Source organism: Cetorhinus maximus, chromosome 13, assembly GCF_964194155.1.
Source record: "Cetorhinus maximus chromosome 13, sCetMax3.hap1.1, whole genome shotgun sequence".
NCBI classification, from domain to species: domain Eukaryota; kingdom Metazoa; phylum Chordata; class Chondrichthyes; order Lamniformes; family Cetorhinidae; genus Cetorhinus; species Cetorhinus maximus.
The window spans coordinates 7,828,473-7,852,795 of record NC_135891.1 but is presented as its reverse complement, the minus strand read 5'-3'; the positions used below and the strand labels follow the sequence as shown (position 1 = coordinate 7,852,795).

General features: G+C 44.7%; 1 protein-coding gene across 2 annotated transcripts in view; it reads right to left on the bottom strand.

The window, feature by feature from the left end:
- Window positions 1–6,961: 6,961 nt before the first annotated feature.
- Window positions 6,962–24,323, bottom strand: part of matn4 (matrilin 4) — an 81,358-nt gene continuing 63,996 nt past the window's right edge. For both annotated transcript variants that reach the window (XM_078554865.1, XM_078554866.1), the window contains 5 exons: window positions 19,809–19,931; window positions 17,158–17,571; window positions 12,887–13,039; window positions 11,715–11,817; window positions 6,962–9,083 (listed from right to left, as the gene is read on the bottom strand). In XM_078554865.1, coding sequence (XP_078410991.1) covers window positions 9,020–9,083; window positions 11,715–11,817; window positions 12,887–13,039; window positions 17,158–17,571; window positions 19,809–19,931 — 857 coding nt within the window. In that variant the 3' untranslated portion in view covers window positions 6,962–9,019. The remainder of the gene's footprint in view (window positions 9,084–11,714; window positions 11,818–12,886; window positions 13,040–17,157; window positions 17,572–19,808; window positions 19,932–24,323) is intronic.

Below are 24,323 nucleotides of genomic sequence, written 5' to 3'. Positions count from 1 at the left end.
CAATCAAACAAGTACCTAACTATTCTAATCCCATTTTCCAGCACTAGGCCCATAGCCTTGTATGCCATGGCATCGCAAGTGCACATCCAAATACTTCTTAACCACGTTATCTACCTGTCCTGTTACCTTAAGGGTCCGGTGGATTATGCACACCAAGGTCCCTCTGATCCTTGGTACTTCCCAGGGTCCTGCCATTCATCGCGTATTCCTGTGCCTTGTTTGTCCTGCCCAAGTGCATCACCTCACACTTATCCAGATTAAATTCCATTTGCCACTGATCAGCCCATCTGACCAGACCGTCTATATCCTCCTGTAATCTAAGGCTATCCTCCTCACTATTTACCACCCCACCAATTTTCGTGTCATCCGTAAACTTACAGATCAACCCTCCTACATTCAAGTCTAAATTGTTTATATATACCACAAACAGCAAGGGGCCCAACACCGATCCCTGTGGAACCCCACTGGACACAGGCATCCAGTCACAAAAACACCCCTCGACCATCACCCTCTGCTTCCTGCCACTCAGCCAATTCTGGATCCAATTTGCCAAATTGCCTTGGATCCCATATGCTCTCACCTTTGTTATCAGTCTCCCATGCTGGACCTTATCAAAAGCCTTGCTGAAGTCCAAGTAGACTACGCCAAATGCATTGCCCTCATCTACACACCTGGTCACCTCATTGCAAAATTCTATCAAATTGGTCAGACATGACCTCTGGAGGATGGTACCATTTTGCGTGCCCTGTATGGCTTTTGAATCTCTTACTGCACTCTCCATGGCGCTATCTCTAGTGCTTTCTTGAAATCCAAATTTGCTTCAGATAACAACCTCTTCTGAATTGTGTCCTCATTCACACCGCACACTAAACGATCTCAGAGCATAAAAACAAAAAGCTAAAAGCTACTGCGGATGCTGGAAATCCAAAACAAAAACAGAATTACCTGGAAAAACTCAGCAGGTCTGGCAGCATCGGTGGAGAAGAAATCAGTCAACGTTTCGAGTCTTCACGGCCCTTCAGCAGAACTGAAGCATAGTTAGGAGAAAGGTGAAATATAAGCTGGTCTAAGGTGGGGGGGGGGGGGGGGGCGCGCGGGGGGAGAGAGAAGTTGAGGGTGTGGTGATTGTGGAGATAAGCAAGCAGTGATAGGAGCAGATAATCAAAAGATGTCACAGACAAAAGGGTCAAAGAGGTGTTGAAGGTGGTGATATTGTCTAAGAAAAGTGCTAATTAAGAATGGAAGACAGGATACTCAAGGTACAGCTCTAGTGGGGGTGGGGTGGAAAGACTAACAAAGTTTTAGTTTTAGATTTAAAAATAATGGAAATAGGTGGGAAAAGAAGAATCTATATAAATTATTGAAAAAAAAGGGAGGGGGGAGAAACGGGGTGGGGATGGGGGGAGGGGGAGTTTAAGATCTAAAGTTGTTGAATTCAATATTTAGCCCGGAAGGCTGTAAAGTGCCTAGTCGGAAGATGAGGTGCTGTTCCTCCAGTTTGCGTTGGGCTTCACTGGAACAATGCAGCAAGCCAAGGACAGACATGTGGCAAGAGAACAGGGTGGAGTGTTAAAATGGCAAGCGACAGGGAGGTTTGGGTCTTTCTTGCGGACAGACTGCAGGTGTTCTGCAAAGCGGTCGCCCAGTTTGCGTTTGGTCTCTCCAATGTAGAGGAGACCGCATTGGGAGCAACGAATGCAGTAGACTAAATTAGGGGAAATGCAAGTGAAATGCTGCTTCACTTGAAAGGAGTGTTTGGGCCCTTGGACGGTGAGGAGAGAGGAAGTGAAGGGGCAGGTGTTGCATCTTCTGCGTGGGCATGGGGAGGTGCCATAGGTCTCAGAGCATGTTGTTTAGAACTGTACCAAACTCACAATGTTCCATTAACTGCTACAACCTTGCTACATAGCTTGCAACTGTCTCCCCCGGGGCTCTATTGTTTGAGTTAAACTTGAACCTTTGCATCGTTACCGAGGGCTTTGGTTGATAATGACCATTCACCAGGTCCACCAATTCATCTAAATTTTTTGAATCTGGGGCACAGGGTACCATCAAACTTCGAATCAAGCCATAGGTTTTATTCCTACATGTACTTAAGAGGGTCGCTTGCCTCTTCTCTTCCACTGTAATCTTCTTTGCTTGGAAAAAGAACGTGAGGCGTTCAATATAATGAGACCAATTGTCCGTGCTTGGATCGAAAGGATCAATTTTTCTGAATTGCTGCATTCTGAGAGGGAATTACTTCTTCGATTCGTACAGAACTTCTACTTACAATTACTGTGTGAGGTACAGTTTCAATTGATTTCTTCTGTTAAACTTGTTTTATCCTTGTCACCAGTTTGTTGGATCCTGTTGATCCTTGCTGCCAGTTTGTTGAGAGTGGTGGCCGAGTTGGTGTTATTGATAGAGTTGATCAGCAGACACTTCTTAGGTGGAAAACTTCTAGTTTATTTACAAAGGTATTCAGCAGTAACTACACGTGTGCTTTCACTTTGAACTGTATCTCTACGCTGCTAACTACTAACTACTGAGGTAGCCCACGCTACTCTCCTATTGGGTATTAAAGGGCATGTGATCTTCCTTAACAAACATTCTTCTTAAAGGTAAATTACACATTAGGTAAAACCATAATTACCACAAAGGCGCACCATTTGAATTCTTTTAATTTAAAGTCAGTTCACTCGAGTGTCTGATAATTCAAATTTGATTTTTGCAAAAATGACTTGGGGCAGAGTTTTTTGCTCAGCGTGTGGGCGAACGCTCACCTGCTCGAGCGTGAAATGGCGTGTGATGACATCAGGAAAGTGTCCTGACATCATTGCTGTCACGACTCACTGAGGATAGTGCGCTGTAATATCCAGCCCCACTGCTCTCCCAGCCACGACAAATGTGAAATTTGACCAAACCACCAGATTGCCCCAATTCTATCTAACTGTTTGCTTTAGGTAACAGGATACGAGCACCAGGTTTGTAAACTTAATAAGTAAATAACTGTCTATTGAACAAACTGTGGTTAACCAGTGGCAAAAGAAAGAAGTATGAACTGCTAATTTCTAATTCTATAACCTAAACTCTACCTCTTCTCAAATCCTAGACACACACACACATACAAGACACATAAGACACAGAAAAACATGGATTTTGAGGGTGGGATAAAACAGTTCAATAGCACCAATTCCGGAGTACAAGATTCGATGGGTTGATTTTGATCGATGTCTTCCAAATTCCTTACAGTTCTTGTTGATGACACAAGATGGCCTTCCAGCAATTTCAGTATCTAGTTCACTGGTTGAGAATTTGACTTTCAACATCTCTAACAGTGATATTCCCCTTTGCCACTTGACAGGGGTTTTCAGAGAAAGAGCAGGCTATAGAGATATGAGAGAAAAAGCCGCTAGCTATTGCTGTGGAATTACTGAAATATTCCACACACAGGAGAAAAAGGTTTTAGTTCTTGTTCCTTTCAGGCTAGGAGCTATTCGCCTGCACTAACCTCACACAACCCTGGTTACCAGGTCAGGAGCCAATTAAAATTGCCTGGTTGCTGCCAGGCAGCACCCTTGGTCCAGGACTCCTTTCTGGCACCATCCTGTCTTTCATGGCACACTCTGTTTCAGGACTGTAACATTGTATATATTTCTCATCCTGTTCCAGTGGACATGTCTTTCAAACTGCAACCATTATAATTTTAATTCACAGTCCAATAGAAAATAAAAAGATACATTCTTTACAACAGTCCAACAGAAATAAAAAGGTATGTTCCTTACATCGGGCACTCGCGCGATATTTTGGTCGGCGGGTGCACACGAGAGTTGGAAGCACACCCACCGACAATTAAGAAGCCTATTAAGGCCATTGAAATTGTAATTAATGGAGAGTTTTCATTGCCCATCCAACTTCATGGTTGGCGGGTGAACGAACCAGCCAGATAGCCTTTGCATTTTTCAGGAAACCTCATCCAAGCGCGGGATGAGGTTTTCCTTATCAAATGAAAAAAAAAATGGACAGAATTTTCATCTTGCATATGTTCAAGCGACTGATTCTGATGCGTGGGTATTCTTTTCTGGATTTTAAGATTTTTTAAATTGCATTTAAATTCTTCAGCTCCCCGAGGCAGGTTTCTGCCTTCAGGGAGCTTTCATTCCGCGCTCCCCCATGCCCGCTCTGACTTCAGCGTTCACTGTCCTCCCACCCCACCCCAGCAGCGCTGAGCTTCTCAGTGCGCGCTTCACGCTGGCTGGCCTTTAATTGGCCAACCAGCGTGGACTTACAGTCGGGGGCTGATCGTAGTCAGGGGTCCGTTCCCCGGCTGCTCCCTGGCCCACCAATCGCTGGAGCCTGTCGCACTAAAAATCCTGCCCTTGGAATTATCTGCCCCCCAAAAATGAAAATAAATTATTTTTATATAAAATATATCATGGTTTGCATCCTTACACATGCACTGATACATTAACATATATTTATGTCTGAAATTTCTACTATCATGTACAAGCATGAAGATTCTAATGCCCAATTTTACAATATATCCTTTATTGATTTTCTTGGTATTTTTATTCTGTCTTCCTCCCCTCCCTTCCTGCCAATGCAGACTTAGTGGATAATACTCCCGTCAGTGAGTCCTAGCTAATAATAAACTATGGCGAATGTAGTGTTCAATTGTTCTGTGTTTGATTATGTGAGTCTGTTTACAATTGATTCTCACTGTGCTTGATTGGTTAAGCCTGGGTGTGGACTCAGAGAAAAGTAAACAAAGCTGTAGAAAGCTAGAGCTGAAGCATGGAGTAGACAATTTAAACCAATGTGAACAAAACCATAGAAACTAGCGTCATCTCTGCATAGATCTGAGACATAAAATATGGTAAACTCTTGGTCGGTCAAATTCCAGGGAACTGCCTTGAAATTTATGGTTAAGCAGAGCTTTCTGGTAGCTGTGGATCTCACATGGTACCATGCATTGACCTTGAAATTGGCCGGGATTTATCACTGGAAGAAGTCTATCATCTTTTTTTGTTTAGTGTGCTGTTTTTGGCTATGTACGATATAGTTTGCCATGTTGTCAATGCAGACAAATAAGTTTTTGCTGTTTTCGTGTTGCAGTAGGAAGTCCTGAAGCATCTAAGGTCTTCATGGTGTTGACCTGGGAAAAAGGTGGATGAGAGTGGGTAGACATTTAACTTTCTCACAGGTTTCACCATATTCACACACTTTGCACATCTCTTCACAGAGAAATCTCAATATGAAATGATGGCTTGTCCAGCTGAGATCAAACCACTCTGCTTTGATTGGTCAGTGTGGTCACATGATCACTGACAGAAGAGGCCTGCTTGCTTGCGCCGCGGAAGCACCTCTTTTGCAAAGCATTTCAGCATTATTTTTCTTGCCAGGAAAGGTTTGGCTAAACGGGCTCAACCATTGCAGAGTTTTGGCTAGTCACAGGCATTTTTCCATGGCTTTTGCTATTCTGCTGGAATGGTTGATAACGTTGACACAAACAGAATTTCGTCTCATCTGAATTTGACTCATCACAACAGCAAACATCACAGTTGAGCCCAATTCTGTCATCGTCCAAGGCTCATAAATGTAGGCATATGCACGCAGAGACACTCACTCACACATACGCTGTCAGGCACACAAACACTCTCACACAGAAGCACACTCACATTCAGACACACTTATACAACATACACTCACAAAGACACAAGACACTTTCATACAGACAACAGTTTATGTTTATATAGCAACCTTAACGTAATGAAGCATCCCAAAATGCTTCACAAGAACCTTATAAAACAAAGTATGACGTGGAGCCACAGAAAGGTAATATTAGGTCAGATGACCAAAAGTTCAGTCAAAGAGGCAGGTTTTAAGGAATGTCAACTGATGGCATGGCTACCAATAGTCAAACGATTAAAATTGGGTTGCCCAGTAGGCTAGAATTAGAGCAGCGTAGATATCTTGGAGGGTTTGTGGGGCTGGAGGAGGTTACAGAGATAGGGAGTGGGCGAGGCCATGGAAGGATTTGAAAACAAGGATGAGAATTTTAAAATAAGGATGTTGCTCGACTGGGAACCAATATAGCCAGCACAGGGGTGATAGGGGAACTGGACTCGCTGCAAATTAAGACAAGGGCAGCAGAGTTTTGGACGACCTCAAGTTTACAGAGGGTAGAACATGGGAGACCAGCCAGAAGTGCATTGGAATAGTCAAGCCTAAATGTAACAAGGCATGAATGAGGGTTTCAGCAGATGAGCAGAGGTAGGGACAAAATTGGGTGATGCTACAGAGATGGAAATAGTCGGTCTTGGTGATGGCACGAATATGAAGTCGGAAGCTCATCTTCAAATCAAATGTGATAGCAAGATTGTGAACAGACTGGCTTAATCTCAGACTTTGCCAGGGATGCAGTTGGATGTGGTTGGTAGCTAGGGAACAGAGTATGGAGTGGGGACCAAAAACAATGAACAATGGCTTTAGTCTTCCCAATATTTAATTGGAGGAAATTTCAGCTCATCCAGCACTGAATGTCAGATAAGCAATCTGATAATTTAGCAACAGTGGAGGAGTTGAGGGAGGTGGTGGTGAGATAGGACCGGCTATCATCAGCACAGGTGTGAAAATTGGCACTGTGCCTTCAGATGATGTCGCTGAGAGGCAGCATGTAGATGAGAAATAGGAAGGGACCAAGAATCGATTTTTGAGGGACACCAGGGGTAATGACGAAAAGCACATTCACGTATATACACAAACACACATGTAGACACACAGACAGACAGACACACACACACATGCACAAACCCTGGCTGACTTTTTCTGCTTTGGTGCTTTGCATCATGAAGCCTCTGGGAACGTCTTTGAAACTGATGTGTCAAGTGAGAAAAAAAACATAAACACCTACAAATGATTCATGAAAAATGCCTCCAGTGTGAACCTGAGCAGGTAACCAATGAGACGGTCAATGGGAAACATCTTGTGTAGTTTATTGTACGTTTTTATTTAATGAACTAGATTGTCTTTATTATCAAAAAAGTTATAGTAAGTCCCATCATAGATTTGTGATTTTCTTTTATTTCTGTCACAGAATCCTGTAGTTCATCTTACATTGCAACACAGGCAATTTTAACATTTGCTGGGGATGTAAAATAGCCAAAATCCATTTTGCTGCCAATTATACGGAAAACCATCTGGTTGTTCCATCTGAGGATGTCAACTGAAATCAGAATCTGGCATGGAGCATAATGAGTGGGAAATTCGATTTTTAGGCTATTTTACACACTGCCCAATATTAAAAAAGCCCTGCTCTCCCACCCGGCTCCCATTTATCCAATATATCAACTGCATGCACTCAACATAAAATGGTGGCCAACTATGTGTGTGAAAACAGCAATAAAAGCCAAAAATGCACAGTAGGCCTGTCAGCTATCCTGAGAAAAAGGGAATGGCCAGACACAGACCCTCATCTGTTTACAGTCTTGTTCCTCTTACTTAACGAAGGATGTACTTGCCTTAGAGGGAGTGCAACAAAGGTTCACCAGCCTGATTCCTGACGAGGAGATTGTCTTATGAGGAGAGTAGACCAGGCCTATAATACCTATATTTTTGAAGAATGAGAGGTGATCTCATTGAAACACAATTAATTAAACTGGAATTCTTAAGGAGCTTGACAGGGTAGATGCTGAGAGGATGTTTCCCCTGGCTGGGGAGTTTAGAACTAGGGGTCACAGTTTCAGAATAAGGGGTCGGCCATTTGGGACTAGGTTGTGGAGGCATTTCTTCAAGCAGATGGTTGTGAATCTTTGGAATTCTGTGGATGCTCAGTTGTTGAACATATTCGAAACAGAGGTCAATAGATTTTTTGGATACTAAGGGAATCAAGGGATGTGGGGCTAATGCGTGAAGCAGAGGTAGAAGATCAGGCATGATTTTGGTGAATATCAGAGCAGGTTCAAGGGGCCGAATGGCCGACTCCTGTTCCTATTTCTTATACTTCTATCACATTGAGTTTTTACTACATTAAAAACACTATTTAAATGCATATGGTTGTTGCTGAATTAACCTTCAATAGGGAGCTGGACTGGTTCCCAACAGGGGCAGAGGTTGCATCATGTAGAAGGTAAGCTTTGTTGTAGATAATACTTGGGCTATGTGATCTCATTGACCGGGTTTCACTGTCTGAGGCAGAAAGGAATTTTCACAGCATTTCTCCCCCTTATTAGCCTGGGGTTTTCACTCTGTTTTACTTTCACCTTTCCCAGGGGATTACACAGCTGCGCGGGTCAGGTGGGGTGGGCAATGGGTGTGAACGTGTGGAAATTGTCTGGACATGATGCCTCAGCCATTGTGTTGCGGGGCAGGGTTAATGGGCCATCCGGTCTTTCTCTGACCCTCATTCTGATTTTTATTTATTCATTATTCACGGGATGTGGGCTTCGCTGGCTGGGCCAGCATTTATTGCCCATCCCTAATTGCCCTTGAGATGATGGTGGGGAGCTGCCTTCTTGAACCGCTGCAGTCCATGTGGTGTAAATTGTAATCAATTGTTTCCTTTGAGAAGCTGATAGGGTCTGCTGTGCATTTCCACTTTTTATTTCACTTCAGCAGTATTTTTTTTAACCCTTTAGCTCCTTTAAAACCAACGTGTGGCCACCACGCAACTGACTTTTCTGTTACTCGCTATCAATGGTTCACTGTTACCAATACTGACTCGACACACTTTAATCGTTCCGTTTGAATAATGTACACTTTTACACGCCTATGTTTTTAAACAAAATATTGGGAATGCTTACCGCATGCGCGAATGTAATATAAAAAGTGGAAAGATATACATCTTGTAAAATGATCTTGTGAAACTGGTCCTGTACTGTTCAAAGCAGTAGAAAAAAAACGCATCCTAAATGAATATTTTCTTTTTATGAAAAAACACCCAGGAAATGAGACAATAACACAAAAAGCTAAAATAACTTTAGCGATGTAGGAACACCTCTGATGGTGCAATGATGGTGGTGATTTTTCTGCTTACGTTTTATTTTACTGATTTTGGCAACCTGTTCTCCAAATCTTCCAACTTCCCTGTCATCTGGGCCAGTGTTCGAGGTCAAGGAAGATTCAAGGTTGTCCTCAGGAGGAAATAACCATGGACAAAACTGGAATTACATACAATTTATCGCACAGAATCAGGCCATTTGGCCCATCTGCTTCATGCTGCTGTTTAACACAAGCCTCCTCCTTCCTACACCCAACCCTATCAACATTTCCTTCTGATCTTTTCACCCTCATGTGCTTATCTAGCTTCCCCTTAAATGCATATAGCCACTCGCCTCAGCCACTCTGTGTGGTAGTGTGCTCCACTCACTCGCTACTCTCCGGACAAAGAAAGTTTTCCTGAATTCCCTGTTGGATTTATTAATGACTATCTTATATTTATGACCCCTTGTTTTGGTCTCTCCCTGCAAGTGGAAACACCTTCTCTACATCTACCCAATCAAACCCATTCATAACCTTGAAGACCTCTATCAGGTCATCTCTCAGTCTTCTGTTTTCCGAAATTGAAGCATGTAACATTCTGAGGAGGTTTGACAGGGTGGTTGCGGAGAGGATGTTTCCTCTATGTGGGGGTAATCTAGTACTAGGGGGCCTCTGTTTATAAATAAGGGATCTCCCATTTAAGGGGGAGATGAGGAGGATTTTCTACTTCCAGAGGGTCGTTATTCTTTGGAATTCTCTTCCCCAGTGACAAGTGGAGGCTGGGTCACTGAATATATTCAAGGCTGAGTTTGACAGATTTTTGATTGACAAGGGAGTCAAGGGTTATGGGGGACAGGCAGGAAAGTGGTATTAAAGCTCTAATCGAATTAGCCATGATCTTATTGAATGGGGGAGCAGGCTCGAGCAGCTGAATGGCCTACTCCTGCTCCTATTTCTTACGTTTCTTATTAAAAGAGCCCATTCAGTCCTTCTTGGAAGTTGTACCCTCTCAGTTCCTTCTTAATAATCCTTCTTAATCATTTTTCACTCCTTCCCTAGTGCCTCTATATGCTTTTTAGATATAAAATTTCACAATGGGTTGTTGGCATTGTGGTAGGTTAACATTTCAGGAGGGAAGCTTGTATTAGACAAGAGATCTTTACCTGAAACATTGAGCCTCTTATCTCTTTTTTTTACTGGATGCTGACCAACTTGCTATTTATTTTTGCTTCAACTTCAGAGCACTTACCCAATGCTGCTTATTTTCTTAAAATCTCAATTATAACTAGATGTGAACCCAAGTTTTTTTCATATTCATTCATGGGATCTGGACATCACGGGAAAGCCAGCAATTGTCGCCCATCCCTAATTGCCCTTGAGGAGGTGTGGTTGAGCCGCCTTCTTACTGATTGACTGGTTTGCTAGGCAGAGAGGTCAGTTAAGAGTCAACCATATAGGCCAGGTGAGGTAAGGGTGACAGATTTCCTTCCCTAAAAGACATTAGTGAACCAGATGGGTTTTTTCAACAATCTGAAAGATTCACTCTCACCATTGTTGTTGTCTCTGCTATCTAGGCTTATTTGATTAATTGAATCTAAGTTCCCCAGCTGCCATGGCAGGATTTGAACTCATGCTTTCTGCATCACGAGTCCAGGATTCCGGATTATTAGCCCAGTAACATAGTCACTGTGCTACCTCTCCCTGTATTAAATTACTACCAGGCAGCCTACAATTCCATCTTCTGATCATCATCTTCTAATAGGTTATAATCCTTCTCCCACCTTTAACCTCCAAACTGCAACCTTTTTAGGCTTTTACATGGTATTGATATTGTCATTGTACCTTGGAACTTTAGTTTAGGTTTGTCATAAGTTTCATTGTCCAATGTAATCCTTTTCTTCGCTGTATCTTCACTGCACTGAAATCAAGACTCCTCACTCCATCTCATGCCCTAATTCTTTCATACTCAGGGACTCCTAGCCTCTACTAACGCCTACTGTTAGATGTGATTCCGCGATTGGGCAGCACATACTGAACAATCCTGAGTGTGCTAATAGTTACACTAACAATCAATTTAAGAAAGTCACACTTGTAACATGGCTCATTTATGTTTGCTGGAAGCAACATACATTTATACACAGGAACCCGTTCTCTGCAAACAAAAGGAACATGTTCAAGCCTTGTACCTTTTTTGAATTACCCAAGAGCTTGGGGAGCCTATAGTTCCCCATTACTTTCTCCATGGCAACGCCTAGGCCAATCAGAGTTGACTTGCCAACTATTCAGCACCCATCTCCTGTAGTATAAATTGTTGTGATCATTTGAAATTTGGCATTCTTGAGTCTGTCCTGATGAGTGCAAGATGAAAAGCTTTAATGACATGTCTCTCTTTTCAGCAGGATTCAACTGCTAACTATGGAACTAATTACTCCTTTCAGTCCTCCAGGCATTTAAAATTTCTATGTGCCAACACCTAAGCAACCCTTCTTGAACTAGTTCATTCCTTCTCATACACTTTCAATCTTGGTTACATCCTGCCCCATGGGATTTTCACAACGGAATCTCAATTATAAAACATAAAATAGCCCACGTTCCACCTGAGTGCATGTGGTCTGTATCTCAACTAAATGCCCCATATCTTAACTTTACTGCTTTGCTGGTTGCCCAGATATCTCATATCCCAGGTAGGGCTGCAACAGCGGGAAACACACAACAGCACCTTCTGCAGTGACTCCATGGGGAAAAGGATATGTTTTTGCGAGAATCCTTCTAACAGCGACAGTGTGTCCTGTTGGAATGCTACAAGAGCTTCACAAGCGCATGGATCTTTAACCGTCTCCTGCCCAGTCGCTTCCTCTGAAAGAAAGAAACAGTTGCATTCATATAGCACCTTTCACAGTCTCGGATTGCCCCAAAGCACAATACAACTTCAAAAAGAACTTCTTTGGCAGTAATGTTGGAAAGTGGTTGTGAATTTGAGCACAGCAAGCTCCCACAAACAGCAATGTGCTTATGGCGGGATAAACTAGCTGTTTTTGTGATGCTGGGTGAGGGATAAATACTGCACAATGCTGGGGATTGCTCCACTGCTCTGTTTCGAATGGGATCTTTTATCTTCACCAGAGAGGGCAACCGGGGCCTCGATTAACATTCCATTCAAAATGTAAGAAGAATGAGTGAACACAGGGAGAATCATAAATCTGTTTGTCCTTTATTTAGAGTGAATTAGTAAAACTTTATCAGTTTTTGGGCATGAATCTGTGGATGACTAAGTTGGACAGCTCCAACTTAGAGGCAAGCTCAACTTGGATCTATACTTCAACAGGATAAATTTGCAGGGCTACGGGGCAAAAGTGGAGAGTTGACACAGACGCAATGGGCCGAATGGCCTTCGCCCATGCTGTTTGATTCAGTGATCTAATCCTTCCCTGTCATTGAATGGAGCTCCCCATCCAGGAATGTCCCCAGAGTGGCTGCAGCTCTGCAACCATAGCTTTACCAGAAGTATTACGCAAATCTCATCTCCCGCCGCACTTGAGATGAAGTTATGATGGAGGAGCAGAACCAGCTCGGGGAAAACCCCTGGTCGTGGTCTCTGCGTTCGGAGAGGGGGAGAGTCGAGGGGCGTGGAGGAGAAAGAAAAGAGGTGGCAAGGTAAGGAGACAGAGGGAGGACAGGGCTGAATGTTTAGCAATGGCTCAGTTAAGGTTCAGTAATTGGCAAAGTAAAAAAGAAAGCAACAGAATGTTCAAGTATTTTCTTTCTGAATGTTTTAACCTTGAACTGGAGTCCTGACTTACACAAAGATGGAAAGTAAGTGAGATCAGGAATTGACCAACTGGATCATCAAGCCATGCTGTCACAAAGATCTAAAACTTCAAGTGGTTTTCTACTGATTCAAACAAATCCAGCAGAAGAAACTCACCCTCACATATGTTTAGTTTTAGATTTTCAGCAATTTGATCGATGGCATTGAAGTCTGATGCGTAGAAGAAGTGTTGATCCACTGGGTCCGAGGCAATTTCTCGCAGTTCGTCCTCCACTGCCTTCCCAACACCAACAGCGTACATAGTGATACCTGCAAGGATACGCATCAACAGGGAATTGGTCACCCACTAAACACAGACAAAGAGATCGAGGCAACAAAAATCCATTAACTGATTAATGAGAGCGAGAGCAGAATACTCGAAATGTTAACAGTACTCCTCTCCGCAGATGCTGCCAGACCTGCTGAGTTTTTCCAGGTATTTTTGATTTTGTTTTTGTTTTGGATTTCCAGCATCCGCAGTTTTTTGCTTTTATCTTAGAATATTGTGCTCGTTGGGCAGGTGCCCCACCTGAATGAGCGTGAAATGATGCGCGATGACGTCGGGCGAGCGTCCCGATGTCATCGCACACTCGCGCGATATTTTGGTCGGCTGTTGCGCGTGGGAGTCGGCAGTGCGCCCGCTGACAATAAACAAACCTATTGAGACCATTAAAGCAATAACTAAATGAAATTTTTCGCTGCCCATCCAACCTCACTGTTGGCGGGCAGGCGAAAAGGCCATGTGGCCTTTGGATTTTCTGAGAAACCTCATCCACGGGCAGGATGAGGTTTCGTTCGATGATTTAAAGAAAAATAAAAATTTTTCAAACTAATTTCTAACATGTCCCTGCGCATGTACAGCGTCATATGAGGGGACATGTTATTAACATCTTTAAATTCTTTATTTTTGATTTTCAAAATTCTTCAGCTCCCTGAGGCGGCTCTGTGCCTCAGGGGGCTTTTACTGTTCGCACCCACACGCACGCGTGAACTTCAGTGCTCGGGCTCCTGCCAACCCCTACCCTGGCAGCGCTGAGCACTGCAGCGTGCATTTCACGCTGGCTGGCCGTTAATTGTCCAGCCAGCATGAAATCGCGGTCAGAGCCCCATCGTGGGTGTTGGTCGGCTTCCCAACTGCTCCCAGGCCTGCCCAGTGAGCCTGCCCAACCTTTGGAAAATCCTGGCCCAAGTGTGTGTGTCTCTTTGTGCATATATTGCTGAACCCCTGGCTGTGTGTGCAAGTGTAGATATGTGTATTTCTTTTTGGATGCATGTTTGTGTGTCAGTCAGTGTGTGTGCACTTTGGTGTGCATGTGTTTGTGCGGATCTATGTGCCTGTGTGTGTGTGTGTGTGTGTGTGTGTGCGCACGCATGTCTGCATGTGCATCTCTGATGTGCATGTGTGTGTCTATATGTGTGTCTCTGTGTTTTGTATATGTGTGTTAATGTATGTGTGCACTTGTGTGCATGTACATGTGTGTACACATACATGTGTGGCTGTGTATGTGTGCACATGTGTATTGCGTGTGTGTGTCTGTGTGTGTGCATCTCTGCTTGAGTTATAAAAATAAACACAGCAATAGCTGCGGGTTACATCAGTGTGCTTATCCAAATGTCTTTCTCCATTATTGTGTCCCAGAACACAAGAACATAAGATGTTGGCGCAGGAATGACTCATTTAGCCCTTCTAGCTGGTTTCCCCATGATTGATTTTCTACCTCAACTCCACATTTCTGCACTCTCCTCAGATCCCTTGATTCCTTTCGTGTCCAAAAATCTAGTTCAGGTCATTAAGATCTGGAATGGGTTGCCTGAAAGGATGGTGGAAGCAGATTCACCAGTAACTTTCAAAGGGGAATTGGATCTCTAGTTGAAAGGGAATTTTTATACGGCAATGTGGAAAGGGCAGGGGGAAGGGACCAATTGAATAGCTCTTTCAGAGGGCTAGCACAGGCATAATCAGCTGAATGGCCTCTTTCTGTGCTGTGTCATTCTATGATTCTATAACCGGGCCCAGTTCAGAAGGACAAGATTTACTGTCTCGAAAAGCAGAAGACTGTGGATGCTGGAAATCTGGAATAAAAACAGAGTGCTGGAAATGTTCAGCAGGTCAGGCTGCATCTGTGGAGAGAGAGACAGACCTGAAACATTAACCCTGTTTCTCTCAGCCTGACCTGCTGAGGGTTTACTGTATTGTGTGTTACATTCCTTTAGTCACACCAGCCATCTGCCTGACCTACGTTAACAGGCTCAGTAATTCAAGGGTTAAAAATTCCATCTCCATACTTTTAGCCCACACCAGAAGCACGATATCCCAAACTGTTAAGTTGTAAATTCTTTGCCCATCACTGACCAGTTGTGCTGGAACTGGACTGGCTCTTCCCAAAAGGGCATGGGATTCCACTGGAATGCCACGGAGAAATGTCACGCTGACGATGGAACTATTCCGATTGGCACACCCGAAATTTCTCCTGTTTTCCTATATAGCCACTCTACCCCTGGACAGCACGAAATCGCATGTGGAAAGTCCACTTTTTAACTCTTTTTAAAAAATTCATTCAGGGGATCTGGGTGTCGCTGGCTGGACCAGCATTTGTTGCTATCCCTATCTGCCCTTGAGAAGGTGGTGGTGAGCTGCCTTCTTGAACTCCTGCAGTCCATGTGGTGTAGGTACACCCACAGTGCTGTTAGGGAGGGAGTTCCAAGATTTTGACCCAGCGACAGTGAAGGAACGGTGATACATTTCCAAATCAGGATGGTGAGTGGCTTGGAAGGGAACTTTCAGGAGTGGTGTTCCCATGTGTCTGCTGCCCTTGTCCTTCTAGATGGTAGAGGTCGTGGGTTTGGAAGGTGCTGTCTAAGGAGTCTTGGTGAATTTCCGCAGTGCATCTTGTAGATGGTACACTCTGCTACTACTGTGCGTCGGTGGTGAATGTTGTGGATGGGGTGCCAAATTAAAGATAGTTTGCTTTATTTTGGGGTCCTTTTAACCACAATGGTACTGCCAAACCTATTTCACAGGGAAGGTTTGCCAAAATGTGAAGATATTGGAATCTTCATGTTCCTAGGTTGACATTCCGGGCAGGATTTTACACTCAGCGTGTGGACGTGTGCCTGACACGCCTGAGTGTAAAATGATGTGTGATAACGTCGGGCATGTGTACCAATGTCACCCCACACTCGCACGATATTTCCGCCGATAATTGAATGGCTTATTAAGGCCATTAACAAGCTAATTAAAATCAAATTTACGCTGCCCACCCAACCTTCCAGTTGGCGGGCAAGCGAAAACCTTTACATTTTTTAGGAAACCTGATCCACGAGTGGGATGAGGTTTCTTAAAGCAAATAAACGTTCACTAAAAACTTTATTTTTGAATTAAACACATATCCCAGCTCATGTGACAGAGTCACATGAGGGGGCATGTTTTTAAAAATTTTTACTGTCGTTACTCATTTTTTAAAAAAGCGCTTTACTCTCCCTGAAGCAGCTCCGTGCCTCAGGGAGATTGACGCGCTCTTTCTCACGCATGCGCGAACTGCACACCAGGCCCGGCTCACCCTCCTTCCCCCACCGCCGGCACAGGTAGCGCTCAGCGCTGCCGCTCGCGATCCACACAGGGCAGGCCTTAACTGGCCCGCCCGCGTGAAATCACGGTGCAGAGCCGATCGTGGGCGATGGTCAGCTTCCCCACCACCCCCACTCGCTCCCGCCGAGCCCACCCGATGAGGGATAAATTCTGGCCTATGTGTTGGGTGAAGGGGTCAGGGTTCAGGAGGAAAGTCAACAGTCAGGTCAGAGGTTCATAAAAAATCATGAAGGGGCACTTTAAAATTAAACAGAGATGTTCAACACCAGCCAGTAACTTAGGGTCAGACAACTGCATTGATTTACTGTTCCCTTCTGAAGGGAAACACTGATCTTTCCTGAGTTTCATGTGTTAGGCGATCCTTCCTTCACTTTCTCAGTCTCCAATTTCTTGATTACAAGGTTCATATCTTCTCCCAATACTCTCTCAGTGGGTCAGACACTTATGGTTTTGAGTCCTGCTCCAGAGGCTTGAGCCCCAAAATTGTGGCTGACATTCTCATGCAGTGCTGAGGGAGCACTGCACTGCTGGATGTGCCTTCTTTCAGATAGGACATTGGGTCAACGTCATGTCTCCCATCGCAGTGCAAAAGATTCCATGACATTATCCTGAGCTGGGAGTCAATGTAAGTTTGTGAGCACGGGGGTGATGGGTGAACTGGATTTGGTGGGAGTGGCATCCCAAAGTGTTTCGGAGGTTATTAAACAAAGATTGACACAAATGGTGAATAGGAACTTCTAGTTTGCAAACTGGATACTTTTCCAGATGGCTGCGTACGCAAGGCTCAGCTGTAGCTTACCCGCATCTTTGGCTTTTTTGGCCCACTCGGAGATGCTGTCTTGAGAACGGCCGTCAGTGAATACGACGCCCACCCTGGGCAGGCTCTCAGCCTCGGGCCTGGCTCCTCCTGCTTCAGTGAAGATGTTCTCCACCATGTGTTTGAGAGCGAGTCCAGTCATGGTGCCTTTCTCCATATACACCATATCATTCACGGCCTTCTTCAGAGCTACAGCGGTCGTGTGCTGGCCCAGTGGAAACTCTGTGCGGACACGACTGGAATATTGCACCAAGCCAACACGGGTGCCTTGGGTGGAGATGTCCAAGGAATCCACAACGTTGTTCACAAACTTCTTCACCAGCTCAAAGTTCTCAGGCCGCACACTTTTGGACCCATCAATCACAAAGACCAGGTCAATGTTTGCCTTACTGCATCCTATTAAAAAAACAAGCAATTGTGTTAAAATTAAGAAGTGGTGGGAGGTGTGGGGGGAATAAATCACCTGAAAGACTCAATGGTTTGATGTACCACCTAGTGTAGTTAGAGGTGCTTAATCATTAGATTGCCAATGGGCAAAGGTGTGGATATTGTAGGTTAAGGAGAGGAAAATTCAGCATCTGCTCCTGATCTTTCGCAAACAAACCCTTCTGGAACATAAACAGAAATACCTGGAAAAACTCAGCAGGTCTGGCAGCATCGGCGGAGAAGAGCACAGTTGACGTTTCGAGTCCTCATGACCCTCCAACAGAGCTAAGTAAAAATAGGAAAGGGGTGAAATATAAGCTGGTTTAAGGGGGCGGGGGGGAAGTGGGGGGGTTGTTGGGACAAGCAGCCAGTGATAGGAGGAGCTGAAATTCCTTCTGGAACATGGTACATGGAGACATAATGGGGCAAATTTTTGTCTTCGCTGCTGGGGTAAAATGTCAGAGGAGATAAGACGTCCGTCATGGGTTCTATCAACTTGCACTCCACTGTCATACTGTCAACTGTGGTTTAATGTGAAGCCCTCTCTCCTCAGTGTCATAAGGCTGTGGGTTGAAGTCCTTCTCAGGAGATCTGAGCACAAAATCAATGCTGACACTCCAGTACAGTATTGAGGAAATGTTGTAGGAACATAGGAGCAGGAGTAGGCCATTCGGTCCTTCGAGCCTGCTCCACCATTCAATAGGCTGATCTGGTTGTGGCCTCTGCTCCAATTTCCTGTCAACCCCTTCATAACACTCAACTCCCTTGCCTAATAAAAATTTGTCTAACTCAGCCTTAAATAAATTCAGAGGCCCAGCCTCCACTACTTTCTGGGGAAGAGCATTCCACCAGTGACCCTTTGGGAGAAAAAGTTTCTCCTCATCTGTCTTAAAAGGGAGTCCTCTTGTTTTTATTTGTGTACTGTCAGAGGTGCTCGCTTTCAGGTGAGTCATCCAAATCAAGGCTGCGTCTGCCCTCTCACGTGGAACACATGGGCATTATTTCTAAGCAGGGCAACTGTCCATGCCAATATTAATCCCTCAACTGACATCACTAAAAACAGATTATCTGGTTACTATCACATTGCTCTTTCTGGGAGCTTCCTGTGCACAAATTGGCTACCGTGTTTTGTCCATTACATCAGTGGCTACATTTCAAAAGTGCTTAATTGGTTGTAAAGCACTTTGGGACATCCTGAGGTCATGGGAGATGCTATATAAATGCAAGTTCTTTCTTTATTTGAAAGAAATAGGGCGATAATTGGGTGGGTCTATAATGAGTGGATGATCTACCCTGCTGTATTACTGCCCACTGGGGTGGAAATGAGAATTTACCGCCATTAACTCTTTCCTGGGATTCTCCCATGGCCGGACAGTCCGTTGACCATTGCCCACGTCTACACATGCAGAATGATCACATAGAGCAAAACTGGCATAACTTCCCCTGGTGATTGACCAGAATCTGTGTTCGATGAATAATCTGAGTAGCGTTTATGCAGAGAGGGTGATTATCAATAAGAAAACATATACAGTTTGCCAATCACGTGCTTCCTTATTTATTTTAAATGATCAGGAATAAGGGGTTTCAATAATAGAGAACTTTTCAGAGACGAGAGAAGATGATGACAGATCACAGACCCGAAACGTTAACTGTTTCTCTCTTTACAGATGCTGCCAGACCTGCTGAGCATTTGCAGCATTTTCTATTCTTCTCATTACTAGAGAAAGTTAGGGGAAGGTTATGGAGAGATTTAATACAGATGTTCAAAAGTCTGAAGAGTTTTGACAGAGTAGATAGGGAGAAAGTGTTTCCACTAGCAGGAGGTTCAGTAAATAGACAACACAGATTTAAAATAATTGGCAAAAAAGCCTGCTATGAGATGAGGCGAAGCTCTTTAATACAGCAAGTTGTTGTGATCTGGAATGCACTGCCTGAAGGGGTGGCGGAGGCAGATCCAACAGTAACTTTCAAGAAGGAATTGGAAAAATATGTGTAAAGCAAAAATATGCATTGCTATGGGGGAAGAATAGGTGGAGTGGGACTAATTGGATAGCTCTTTTGGGTAACCAGTGCAGGAAAGGTGGGCTGAATGGCCTCCTGCCATGCTATATCAATTTGTGTTCGCAGTGGTGCATTACTAGCAGGCCATGCAATGGAAATAGCTGATAGCGGAGACCGAATGAGTGCAGACAGGGATATTAACTCACTGTTACAGGTCTTTCCATCCTCATTGAGCTGCCTCCCCACAGGGCAGATGCAGAAGTATGATCCAGGGGTGCTGACACACTCAAACTCACACCCATGTTCCACAGTGTTACACATGTCAACAGCTGCAATGCAAGAGAGTGGTCACTTTAAGAAACAACATTATTGACATACCACTCCTGTGTCAGGAGTCCGCTAGGAGTTATAAAATTCCATTCACCCATGAGCATTCATAACATGGCTTATGAGACCTGTTTAGCTTTTTCATGACCTGCGACCCTCGCCTGCCCAGTTGCTCCAAATATTTTTTCTCTCACATTCATGGAATGAAAGCACCACTCGCATGGCCAAGCATTTATTGCCCATCCCTAATTGCCCTTGAGAAGATGGTGGCGGACTGCCTTCTTGAACTGCTGCTGTCTGTATGCTATAGGTGCACCCACAGTGCTTTTGTACCCCACTCTGTAGCAGATTAATAAATCTGAGTGGCTTGCAGGACCATCTCAGAGGGCAGTCAAGAGTCAACAACTTTGCCGTGGATCTGGAGACATCTGCAGTCCAGAGCAGGAAAGCACAGCAGATTTCCTCCCCGAAGACCGTTAGTGAACCCGATGGGTTTTTATGACAATCCTTTACTTTCATAAACATTATTAATAGACTAGCATTTTATTCCCAATTTATTAATTAAATTAAAATTCCCCCAACTCATGTCTCTGGAACATTAGTCCAGGCCTCTAGATGTGGGGGTGGGGGCGGGGTGTGCAATGGCGTAGTGGTATTGTCACTGGACTGGTAATCCAGAGCCCAGGGTAATGCTCTGGGGACCCGGGTTTAAGGCTCACCAAGGCAGATGGTAAAATTTGAATTCAACAAAAATCTGGAATTAAGAGTCTAATGATGACCATGAAACCATTCTCAATTGTCCTAAAAATCCATCTGGTTCACTAATGCTCTTTAGGGAAGGAAATCTGTCATCCTTGCCTGGCCTGGTTTACATGTGACTTCAGATCCACAGCAATGTGGTTGACTTTAACTGCCCCCTGAAATGGCCTAGCCATTATCAAATGGCTACAAAGCCTAAAAAGAATGAAACCAGATGGAAGCTAGCGCCAAAATTGGGAGTGCTGTCTCACAGACTAGTCAGGCAACAGCCTGACATATCATACTCATGGAATCATGTCCCAGACACCACCATCCCACCGGCGGGACAGCGTCAGCAGAGGTGGTGGCACAGTGGTATACAGTCAGGAGGGAATTGTCCTGGGAGTCCTCAACATTGACTCCGGACCCCAAGAAATCTCATGGCATCAGGTAAAACATGGACAAGGAAACCTCCTGCTGATTACCACGTACCACCGCCCCCTCAGTTGATGAATCAGTGCTCCACCATGTTGAACACCACTTGGAGGAAGCACTGAGGGTGGGAAGGGCGCAGAATGTACCTTGGGTGGGGGACTTCAATGTCCATTACAAGAGTGGCTCGGTAGCACCTCTACAGGCTAAGCTGGCTGAGTCCGAAAGGACATAGCTGCTAGGCTAGGTCTGCGGCAGGTGGTGAGGGAACTAACAAGAGGGAAAAATATTCTTGACTTCATCCACACCAACCTGCCTGCCACAGATGCATCTGTCCATGACAGTATTGGTAGGAATGAACACCACACAGTCGTTGTGGAGATGAAGTCCCATCTTCGCAATGAGGATACCCTCCATTATGTTGTGTGGCATTATCACTGTGCTAAATGGGATAGATTTCAAACAGATCTAGCAGCTCATGACTGGGAAACCATGAGGCGCTGTGGGTCATCAGCAGCAGCAGAATTGTGCTCAACCACAATCTGTAACTTCATGGCCTGGCACATCCCCCACTCTAGCATTACCACCAAGCCAGGAGATCAACCTTTGTTCAATGAAGAGTGCAGGAGGGCATGCCAGGAGCAGTACCAGGCGTATCTAAAAATGAGGTGTCACCTGGTGAAGTTATATCACAGGACTACTTGCGTGCCAAACAATATAAGCAGCAAGTGATGGACAGACCTAAGTGATCCCACAACCAACATATCATATCTAAGCTCTGCAGTCCTGTCACATCTAGCCGTGAATGGTGGTGGACAATTAAACAACTCATTAAAGGAGGAGGCTCCACAAATATCCCCATCCTCAATGATGGAGGAGCCCAGCTCACCAGTGCAAAAGATAAGGCTGAAGCATTTGCTATAATCTTCAGCCAGAAGGGCCAGGTGGATGATCCATCTCGGCCTCCTCCAGAGGTCCCTAGCATCACAGATGCCAGTTTTCAGCCATGTTAATTCACTCCAGTGCTGAAGGCACTGGATACTGCAAAGGCTGTGGGCCCTGACAATATTCTGGCAATAGTACTGAAGACGTGCTCCAGAACTTGCAGTGCTCCTAGCCAAGCTGTCCCAGTACAGCTACAACACTGGCATCAAACTGGCTATATGGAAATTGCCCAGGTATGTCCTGTACACAAAAAGCAGGACAAATCCAGTCTAACCAATTACTGCCCATCAGTCTACTCTCGATTATCAGTAAAGTGTTGAAAGGGGTCATCAACAGTGCTATCAAGCGGCACTTGCTTAGCAATAACCTGCTCACTGATGCCCAGTTTGGGTTCCGTCAGGGCCACTCAGCTCCTGACCTCATCACAGCCTTGGTTCAAACATGGACAAAAGAGTTGAACTCCCGAGGTGAGGTGAGGTGAGAGTGACTGCCCTTGACATCAAGGCAGCATTTGACCGAGTGTAGCATCAAGGAGCCTTAGCAAAACTGGAGTCAATGGGAATCAGCAGGAAAACTCTCTGCTGGTTGGAGTCATACCTAGCACAAAGGAAGATGGTTGTGGTTGTTAGAAGTCAATCATCTCAGTTCCAGGACATCACTGCAGGAGTTACTCAGGGTAGCATCCTAAGACCAACCATCTTCAGCTGTTTTATCAATGACCTTCCTTCCATCATAAGGTCAGAAGTGGGGATGTTCGCTGATGATTGCACAATGTTCACCACCATTCACAACTCCTCAGATACTGAAGCAGTCTATGTCCAAATTCAGCAAGATCTGGACAATATCCAGGCTTGGGCTGACAAGTGGCAAGTAACATTCGCGCCACACAAGTGTCAGGCAATGACCATCTTCAACAAGTGAGAATCTAATCATCACCCCTTGACATTTAATGACATTACTATCACTGAATCCCCCACTATCAACACTCTGGGGGCTTAACATTGACCAGAAACTGAACTGGACTAGCCATATAAATACTGTGGCTACAAGAGCAGGTCAGAGGTTAGGAATCCTTCGGCGAGTAACTCACCTCCTGACTCCCCAAAGCCTGTCCACCATCTACAGGCACAGATCAGGAGTGTGATGGAATACTCTCCACTTGCCTGGATGAGTGCGACTTCAGCGACACTCAAGACGCACGACGCAATCCAGAACCAAAACAGCCCGCTTGATTGGCACCACATCCACAAACATTCACTGCCTCCACCATCGATGCACAGTGGCAGCAGTGTGTACCACCTACAAGATGCACTGCCGGAACTCACCAAGGCTCCTTAGACAGCACCTTCCAAACCCATGACCATTATCATCTAGAAAAACAAGGGCTGCAGACGCATGGGAACACCACCACCTGGAAGTTCCCTTCCAAGCCACACACCATCCTGACTTGGAAGTATATCGACATTCCTTCACTGTTACTGGGACAAAATCCTGGAACTCCCTCTCTAACAGCACTGTGGGTGTACCTACACCATAGGGACTGCAGTGGTTTAAGAAGGCAGCTCAGCACCACCTTCTCAAGGGCAATTAGGGCTGGGCTATAAATGCTGGCCTAGCCAGTGGCGCCTACATTCTGTGAATGAATAAAAAAATCTACATTATTAACAAGTTTAGCGACTTGGCAAAGTGACAGCACTCTCACCACTAAGGCTGAAGTTCTGGGATCAAGTGCCACTCCGAGAGCACTTTATATGAGCTGACACATCCAGTGCAGTATTGAGTAGTGCTGCATTGTCACAGATGCCATCTTTCAGATGGGATGTTAAACTGAAGTCCCGACTCTCCTCTCAGCTGGCCATAAAAGATCCCACGACACTATTTCAAAGAAGAACCAGGGGCGTTCTCCCTGATGCCCTGGCCAATATTTATCCCTCAATCAGAAAACAGACTATCTGCCTATGGAATCTTGCTGTTCACAAAATGGCAGCTGCATTTCCCTCCATTACAACAGTGACTACATTTCAACAGTATTGCATTAGCTGTGAAGTGCTTTGGGATATCTTGCAAGCCACTATATAAATTAAAGTTTCTTTACATCTTCCTTCAGGCTGTACACTTCATATATATAAGGTCTAATGTTGATGGACTGAAGTAGCTCAGAGTTAGCGACAAATGGGCAGGTTAAAAAATGATCTAAACAAAGTCAGAGAGGAACTACAAATTTGAAAATGACTTTCATAACCATTATTGCTATGGATTTACTCCATTGCTTCTGTTTA